Below are 9,235 nucleotides of genomic sequence, written 5' to 3'. Positions count from 1 at the left end.
ACAGGTTGGCTAAGAGACTCAAGGCTTCCAGAGGTTACTAAACTGAGCTGAAGTTGGATGAACTCTAAATAAAAATCCATCTGCTTAATTATAGTTCTTTAAATCTCCCAATGTGTTTAATGTAGTCAGGGAAGAAGCGAAAGTCATAGTCGAAATAATCTCCTGAAACCAACCCGTAGAACTCTTTCTGGTAATAAAGTTTGTTTCATCAACTGACCTATGCAAGGTATGTTACAATAACCAGAATTCTTTTTTATACATATTTCATCCATCACAAAAGTCCCGTGTAAGGTGGAGTGAGTGGTTAAGAATCCAAATTTTAGGTAGGGCAAAGCTTAAATGCTAGCCCTTAAGTCCATTAGCCATTGGGCAAATGACTTTTCGGTCCCCTAACCTGCGAGGCCTAACAAACTGTGAGGGTAGATACGAGGACTTTGGGGCACCAGGGCACCTATATTGGCTACTTGTGGTCAAGTTTCACATGTGATAATTCCGGATTCCTGGAGATAGAGGAGAGCAAAGAGGCCCTAAGTGTGAAGTGGAACTGCTTCCCAACTGTAGGGCTTTTCTTTGCCCTGACCTACCCACAAAAAAGTAGAACAGGACTTTTTAAATAAATTCCCCCACCCACAGTCGGGTTCAGCTGAAGACCTGCACTCCAAATTCCCCACGCCCCACCTCAACACGATTCAAAACTTATATAAACCGCCGATTGGTTGGGATGGCCAGCGCCCACCTAGCCTTGCCCCTCCCCCCACCTCTCCACTACTGCGTCACAAACGTCCACCAGGGTCCCTTAGCAGCAGCCAGGCCACGCCTCCGTAGGCAGGGCTAACTATCTGCACCCAGATTGGCTGTCGTCATGGGCAACCAAGAACGCAGCGTACACGTCAGGGCTCCAGAAGGTATTTAAGGGCTGCCGCTGCCAGCACCGCCTCAGTCCGGCCAGGACGGCCACCGTGAAGCACCTGGGTTGAGAGGGAGCAGACACGTGAACGCGCACCGCCTGCCTCCCCAGTCCCCAGCCCGCGCCTCTGCAGAGGTGGGTGAATGTGGGACCCGGGAGCGGCTCTCACTGCGTGTCGCCCACCAACACCTTCCTCCCCCACCATCCATCCCAGCCCCAGTCCCATCCAGCCCACCTGGGCAAGACAACCCGGGTGCGAAGGACAAGCGATTAGGAAGAGCTAGAACGCGGAGAAGAGAAGAGAGGGTCCTCCAGGCGAGGCAGGCGCTATCCCAGAGCCAGGCACGCGGCGCCGCGCAGTGACACAGGTTGAGGACGCTCTTCGTGCCGTCCGATCTGGCCACCTTTGACCACTAGGACGCTCCCAGTTCGACCTCGGGGGGGCTCCCGAAATCATGACCCAGACCCTCTTCCAAAAGGAAGACCCTCTTAATCTGGGGGGCGGCTGGTCATCCTCTGCCCACCTAGGCACCTGGTCTTCCTGCCATCGAAGGCGCAGGGGAGCCCCGGTCCACAAGCAACGCTACAGCCACGGCAGCAAGCCCCGCTATGAGCCCCCCAGGAAAAAGTCCAAGCAACAGCATGCCTCAGGCCCTTGGTTCCAGCCACCGCGAAGGCCCTGCTGGTACCCTAACTGGGGGCGCTGCGGGTGGCCCTGGCGCCCCCCTCCGGCGGGATTCCAGAAGCCCCCCTGCCCGGTGGAAATGATGCGGGTGTACGGTCTGCATCCGCTCTGCCTCTGCTGCTGCTCATGCTGGTGTGCGCCCTGGAACCCGGGCTGGGCGAGGCCCCCCGGGAGGAAGAAGCGCTGGGGTCGCAGGGGCCGCCTGCGTCGCCCCCCGCGCCGCTCCTGCCCGAGGGGTCCGCCCGTGGATCTGAGCATGCTGCTGCGGCCGGTCAACCTGTACGGCTGGCGGGCCCCGGGCATGAGGGCGCCGCGCAACACCACGCAGTTCATCATGAACCAGATCTACCAGGACATGCGGCAGCAGGAGAAGCTGGAGCGCCAGCAGAGGGCGCAGAAGGCGCAGCAGGCCCGCGCGGGCTCCTCCAGCGACGACGCGCCCCCCAGCGACAGCGAAGAAAACTCGGTGCTGCCGGAGACCTTTTACAGCTACCTGCAGAATCCCTCTCTAGTCTTGAGTCCTCTGCCGGTGGAGAAAAAAGAATCTCCTGCCCCGCAGCTGATGGGAGAGGAGGAAGAGATGGGAGAGATAAAGGAGAAGGGGGAGCAAGAGGGGCAGGAGGAGGAGGAGCAGGAGGATTACTTGCAGCAGTTTAATGCAGAGGAGGAGGAGTATGAAGAGGAGGGATTTGTTGGAGGGGAAGTGAGCCAGGAGGAGACAGAGGCCGAGGAAGAAGAGGAGGAAGAGGAAGAGGAAGAAGAGGAAGAGGAGGCAGAGGCAATGGATGATTTAGAGGAGGAGGTAAAAGAGGCCAACCATCAGGAAGAGGGGAAAGAGGAAGAAGACAGGCAGAAGCTAGAACAAGGGCCCGAGGAAGGGCAGAGAGGGGAAGAAAACCATTTGCTTCTGGAAATGCCCTTATCTGCCTTCGTAGGGGCTGAAGAAGATGGAGGAAAGGACTTTATAAACTATGCCTACTTAACCCTGGATCAGATGATTCAGGATGTGCCTCAGGAACCTCTGTTCATGATACCGGACATTGACCATTAGCTATGTCCAAGGGAATTGAGGAAAGAGAATTGGTCTGAGATTGAAATGGACTAGAGGCTTATTAAAATCTGGTTTAAAAGTGAGTTCCACTAATAAACATATCCGTGTAAACTCCTTCTTTGGCCATTATAAAAATATTTAAACAATGGTGTGTTGTGTACGAGTGTGAGTGGGGCAGAGGAACTCTCAAATACTATTTTACTGGAAATGATTAAAGAACAAATATTTTACTACTACATCTTGGATATGGTCATTTGCCGTTTCCCCCCTAGACAACTTGTCTACCTAATGAGCATGGGATTAATGTATTTTGACAGTGGCGTACCTAAGAAGCAGATGTGATAGCTGGAAAGTAACTATACTCTAAAATCTGAAGCTATTTTAAAACTACTTTTCAACAGTAGAGTTCTCTGTGCAATTTCCCCCCCTTTCAGAATTCCTTTGTGAAGGTTGTATTTTGGTAACCCACATTGGCAGTTCTGTGTGGCATCGCTCATTTATATTCCTTGTTCCACAGCGCTTTGGATCTTCCTCAGAAGAGCATGGCGTTGCTTCTGTGGAACTGGTTCCCTGCCATGGCCTCAGCAATCCATATCCCATGCAAGTCAACTTGCACACCTGGTTAAAAACCAAGGTAACTGCAAACGGTGGAACATAGCTTAGGGTTTGTACCCCTGTCCCCGGACATATTCCTTGAGTAATAAGTTCAGAGGAACCATAGAGCTTTTAGAGAACGAATTTAAAACAAAAATGACCTTTTGGGCAGTAGAACACTTTATTTTTTTCCCTAAGATTTATAAAGAATAAAAGTTAAAGCCTGCGTGAGATAGTTTCTGAAAATATCTAAATAGTTTGCTGTGAAGAATAAGTCATTCAAACCTGACCCTCTTCAAACATTTCTTAAAGAAATAACATATTTCTTTTTTCCTGGGCATTTAATAAAAGATTCCATCCATAACATAGATAAAGAATTTGATCCTGCCTTTTCCAAGATTGTATTTTTTTTTTTTTAAATTATGCTGTGTAGGACGTAATTAACGGTTACTGGTTGAAGAGAAGACTATATGGTGGTATTTTACCAGGATGTGGATTTTCACTGATTTATGCCCTCTGTGTGCAGCTTTCAAGGTGATAAGTTTAAGTTGTTAAATAATGAAGTACCCTTTTCTCATTTGTTATTTAAATGTCAGATGACTCCACCGCAGTATTTCCATATTCAATAGGATGAAGAGAGAAAAAGGAATCTCCAGTATAAGAATTTTAAAATTACACTTACCATTCCAAATGATAGCAGTCACCAAATATATAATTAGACTCTGAAATCATTACTTTCTATAAGATGTAATTTCTGAATGATCTATCAAAGTACTTTAAATATTATGCCTAGCATTGTAATTTATAGCAGTCAGTAACCAAATATTTAACAATACTCTGAAATCATGACTTCCTGCAAGATGTAATTTCTGAAGGACCTATCAAATTGCTTTGAATTGACCACTCATTTGCCTTTCTATTATTGTTCTAATGAATATGTACAGGGAAAATGAAAATCTCAATCCTAATACTAGTCAATAAATTCCTACAAGGCATATCCTGTAAATATTTAAATGAGACATCCCCTGAAAATCAGCAGGTCAAAGTAAATTATAGTCTTGTTAAAGAAACCCTTTCAATTGGGATTGAGTTTTTCACAGTCACATCTGGACAATCCACAATGCATGATACGTTAATTCACTAATTCAGAATTAACAATATCCTCTAATCACTGTACAGGTGTAAACATGAGCAGTGCTAGAGGATTTTACATTCTAGCCCACAGACTATCATTCCACATTCCTAAATTATTAGGTTCCCAGCATTGTGAACAATGATAATGTTCAAAAATAAAAGAGTAAGTATCTATTCATATGTTGCATAAATTTTTCAGTAAAAAAGACATTAAGAGGAGTATTAGACAAATGGCTCACTGTAGTTATTTTGAAGGAAGTAATCATTATGAAATGATAAATGACGAAGCAAAGAACCAAATCATGAGGCTGGGGGTATACACCATGTGGGAAGAGGGGATGCTGAATCTCAGGTCAAAGCTGGCAAAAGCGTGCTGAGCTCAGGGAACTGAGGACTGAAGGATCAGAGGTGCAGAAGGACCAGCCAGCGAGAAGAGGTATGCAAAAGCCATTCCTACAAGCTACCCACAATTCCTGTGCTACCCAGAGTTTCTAAGATAGACACCGGGAAAATTATGAATGAAAAATTAATAAATGATGAATGATTTTTTACTTGGAACTTTTTATTAGCCAGTTATGATGATGATGATTTACTAACCCTGTAGAGTAATATGAAATAAGTGACAATGAGGGCTAGAAGGATCGGCATCCCAGTGCTCAATCTTCATATTTCTCTGATGCCTCCCTTCATGTGGTCACGTAGTAGAGTGGCATGGGTTCCAGTACTCAGCTTGGTGGGAGCACCAAGTTCTCAGCATCCATTGTAAACCTTTGCACAACTTGTTGGATTCAACTTGATTCACTAAGATTTAAAATCTTAATATGACCCAGAATACATCCCCTCATAGAAATATGTATTTTGAAGAAAAAAAATACCAGTTTCCAAAGAAAGCTCATTATGATTATTTCAAATATTGACAGAGTGGACATGGTGATAAAGAAATGTTATGGAGGTACTACTTTACAAGAACTGGGATACTGCCAATTTTCAGGGGGAAAACACTTAGAAATTCTAGGCTTATTGAGCACATTTTATACCTGTTGTGAAGATTTTTTTTAAGAGTGGAAATTCTTGTTTTTTTCTCTCTTGACTGACAGCATTTTTGATTTACCCTTATTATTCTGTCTCCACAGAACACATTTTTTCCTGTGAAAAATATTAGTCCTCTGAAGATAGTAAATACACCTGACAGGTCAATTTTGAGTTCTGAGTATGATACCATAAAATTTTATCACATCTGTATATAAAGCAGACAGCATTTCAAAATTATTTAGTTCTATTAAAATACATACAAAAGATGAAATCAGTCTATCATGAACTACACCAATTGTATATATCTTGGAAATAAATAATACAAACTTCACCTCACAGGAATTCATGGGGCAAGGGAGTAGATAAGACAAAGAAAACTTCTTGAATGGATTTTGGATTTTAAAACATAAGGAAATAACACAGCATAAGAAAATAATAAGTGAAACTATATTATATTGGACAGATTCATATGAAAGAAATTAAAACTTGAGTAACTTTGGCCTGAATTTTCTGTATATTTAAAACAAAAATCAGTGTACTGTTGTGACTCAGCTCGTTTAGTATTAACATTTTTCTTATAATTTGATAGCATCATCTCCAAACTGATGGAAGGTAAGAAAAGAATTTGGGCATAGGTAGAGAGGCCTTGATGTCCTTGAGCCCAGGTTACCTGTGACATTAGGCAGTTACCATGGCCTTCTCCTTCCTCAAGTTAATATTCTGTTATCATTTAGGCTTATTGTGGGCACCAAATACAATGTCTAATTGGTTCCTTATTGTTGAGCAGAATACTCAACACCCAAAAGTTAAATGAGGAAAGGTTTCTTTTAGCTCAGTTTGTATAACTTTTCATCTGTGGTGAGCTGCTTCCAAGGCAGTTGAGGTTGGCAGAGGAGAAACAGCTCATGGCATAACAGGCAAAAAAAAAAAAAAGTCCTCACAATTCTGCCTTTCCTCTTTCTCTTTATACTGCACCGGGGTACAAGCCTATTGGTTGGCATCATACCCAGGATGTGTCTTCTGTCCTCAGTAAAGTGATTCAGTCACATCCGGAACTATGTCAGTCCAATCAGTGGACCAATCCAGTGATCAGGCATCCATAATTCTATGTCACACACTGTCTTACTTTTTTTCTCATGAGTCCACTCCTGGTTGGGTGAAACACATCACCAATCCATGCGCTAGACAAAGAACCAATCACAAGTGCTAGATTTAGTCCAGTCCATAATTGCATGAGGCTTGGGGACCACTGACATAAACCATAACACACACCCATCACCCTAACACATCCCCAAAGCCCTACGTATTAATGTATTTTGGGGGATAGCAAGATAAAAGGCCTAACACCTACTATCGAAGAAGAATCATACTATGGACTGCACTATGGCTTAGGGTTAAAGCATTGCCCCAAAGCTTCATCCATTCAGAAGTGGAGCTTCAGGAAGGTGATTGGATATCAGGGGCACTATAGTCACTGGTGGCTTCATCCAATGAAGAGTTTAGTGCCTCAATCTACTGTTAAGAGGAACAGCTGGTTGGAGAAAGGAGGCTGTAGGCTGGGAGAGTTTATTCTTGTTCCCATTTCCTCTCTGTCTCTTGCCATGGGTTTAGCAACTTTTTTCGCTGCCATGTAGTTTCTGCCTTGGAGCCAGCCAAACATGCACTGAAACCTCAACACAGAATAAACCTTTCTATCTTTAAAATGCAGATGTTGGGAATTTGTTCCCAGTGATAGGAAAGAGAATGATACAGACTGTAAAAAAGTATCAATCATCATATACTAAACTTCAAAATATTAGTCAATATACAATGAACTTCAGTTTAGAATTAAAATTAACCCAGTTAAATTCTGAACATTCTGTCATCAGTCTAAATTCTTTAACAATGCTCAGGACAATCTCATTGCAATTCTGTTCCGTTGAAATATCCAGGTATTCTACTTTAGTAGCTATCCTAAATAAGCATGAACTAATTTGTCTTTGATATTTAGTTTTGACTGCTGGTCACATTCATCTGGTCCTTTGAGGTTTAAAGTGTGGTCCAAGAACTCGCAGAATTTGTAGCACTTAAGAGCATGTTAGAAGTGTTTAAGCTCGAACTCACTAGACTATTCCATTAGTGTGTGTTTGTAGCTAGATCTCTAAATCACAAGCATGTACATTAAAGACAATATCTGTGGTTTTCAGATATTATACCCATTGCAGAACCATGATGGAAGTTTAATGATTAAGACTTTAGCATGCACATTCAAAATTTTAACATACAACTTTTGTGACCTCAAGGATGTTACCAAAAATTTTGACTTCTCGTTCTCCTCATCTGTAGTGCCTCAAGATTATGCAAATTAAACTAATTGATACTTATCAAAAACTCAGCAGAATGACATTTAATAGTTACTAGTCATTAAACATAATCAGTGAATATGAATATGAGACCATAGGTACTTGTTGTCCAGAATGGACATGTAAATAACTGGACATGTCATGTATGTAAGATCTCTCAAAAGTAGTTAACAAAATGATTCATCAATTTTTCTTTTCTTGAGGACAACTATCATCATATGTTATTTTAGCTGCACACACAAATTATGAAAACCAAATAAATTTCTAAATGTGGACATATATGTCAAATAATATCTTCTCTCTTTTATCCCAATCCTCAATCACTCTTTCCTTAGGTTTGTGGGGGTAGTGTTTACTCTTACGGTTGACACTTAATACCTTAATGGATGTCATTTTAGAACACATTTTTAAATATCAAAATGCACACACCTGAAATGCTTGAGGAAATCATATCTATTAGTAACTAAGTTTATGTAAATCGTACCAATATTAACACAATGCTTAATATTTCATATGTATGTTTATCACTAAAGATATTTATTGGGAAAAATAATGAAGTTGGAAAAACTGGTGTAATTATTACATTACTTTTATCTGTAAAATTAAATCAAAGTTTTACATTCAAAAATATAAGAATTTACAATTTTATAACTGTGTAATAAATCTGGATATCACTGTGATACTACTTCATTCCAAATACTGCTTTATACTACACATACAGGTAAGCTCACTATAACAAGACATAGATACATGAAAATGCCAAGCTGTGTTAAATAAATGTACAAGCTACATGTTAAGTAGAATAGTTAAAAATACTAGAACATAGATGTGAGATTCCAAACACATTTGAGATTATACAACATACTTTATCAGTTTTAAACATGTGATCATTTTGAGAACTGCTAGTTTAAATTTCCTTTAATAGGTGAAGGATGTAAGTTTCAAAGAAGGAAATAGTTTAAGGACCACTTTCTCCATCTTTAGTTCAAAACCACCAATGTAGTGTGTTATTGGAATGCATTTTCTTGTAGCTATACTTAAAACAATCTGTCTAGAATGAAATTTCTTACTTGGCTTGAGTTCTAAGTCAGGGAGAAAAAAAGTAATTTTTTTTTCCAGTGTGATATCGATAAGTGGAACCTAAAGTAGAAATACTGAAATCCTTGATTTAATTACAATTATTAAGCTCACACATACAAATGTTGAACAGTATCCAAGGTTCAGATGGAATCAGTCATCCTAGAATAGGTCAAGAGGAGTTAAAGATGATTTGTTTAGAGCAATCAAGACAGGAAGGACATTTTTGAATATATTGCTGTATCTATACATGGCTACATAGTAATATTGCATAATTGTTCTATTCCTGGGGCAGAATGGGGAGGCAGAGAGGGGAGTATTTGAGACAACTCTATTCCTGAAACAAACCACATTTAAATATTTCTCTGGCAATGCCTCTAGTGAAGCATAATTTCACTCCAGAATATATTCAT

The 9,235-nt window shown here is 41.3% G+C and overlaps 1 protein-coding gene across 1 annotated transcript; it reads left to right on the top strand.

Annotated features, from left to right (window-relative positions):
- Positions 1-937: 937 nt before the first annotated feature.
- Positions 938-2,757, top strand: Ccer1 (coiled-coil glutamate rich protein 1). The gene has a single exon (XM_063255287.1). The coding sequence runs from the start codon at positions 1,363-1,365 to the stop codon at positions 2,641-2,643; it is 1,281 nt and encodes a 426-aa protein (XP_063111357.1). The 5' UTR covers positions 938-1,362; the 3' UTR covers positions 2,644-2,757.
- Positions 2,758-9,235: the final 6,478 nt, after the last annotated feature.

This window comes from Cavia porcellus, unplaced genomic scaffold, assembly GCF_034190915.1.
Source record: "Cavia porcellus strain 051 isolate PalLab524CR breed Dunkin Hartley unplaced genomic scaffold, mCavPor4.1 scaffold_8, whole genome shotgun sequence".
NCBI lineage: Eukaryota > Metazoa > Chordata > Mammalia > Rodentia > Caviidae > Cavia > Cavia porcellus.
The sequence above is the reverse complement of the archived record's forward strand: the minus strand, read 5'-3'. Positions and strand labels throughout refer to the sequence as shown.

What these genes read in the sequence shown, in the direction of transcription:
- Ccer1 (XM_063255287.1), top strand. Translation starts at nt 1,363, where the DNA reads ATGACCCAGACCCTCTTCCAAAAGGAAGACCCTCTTAATCTGGGGGGC.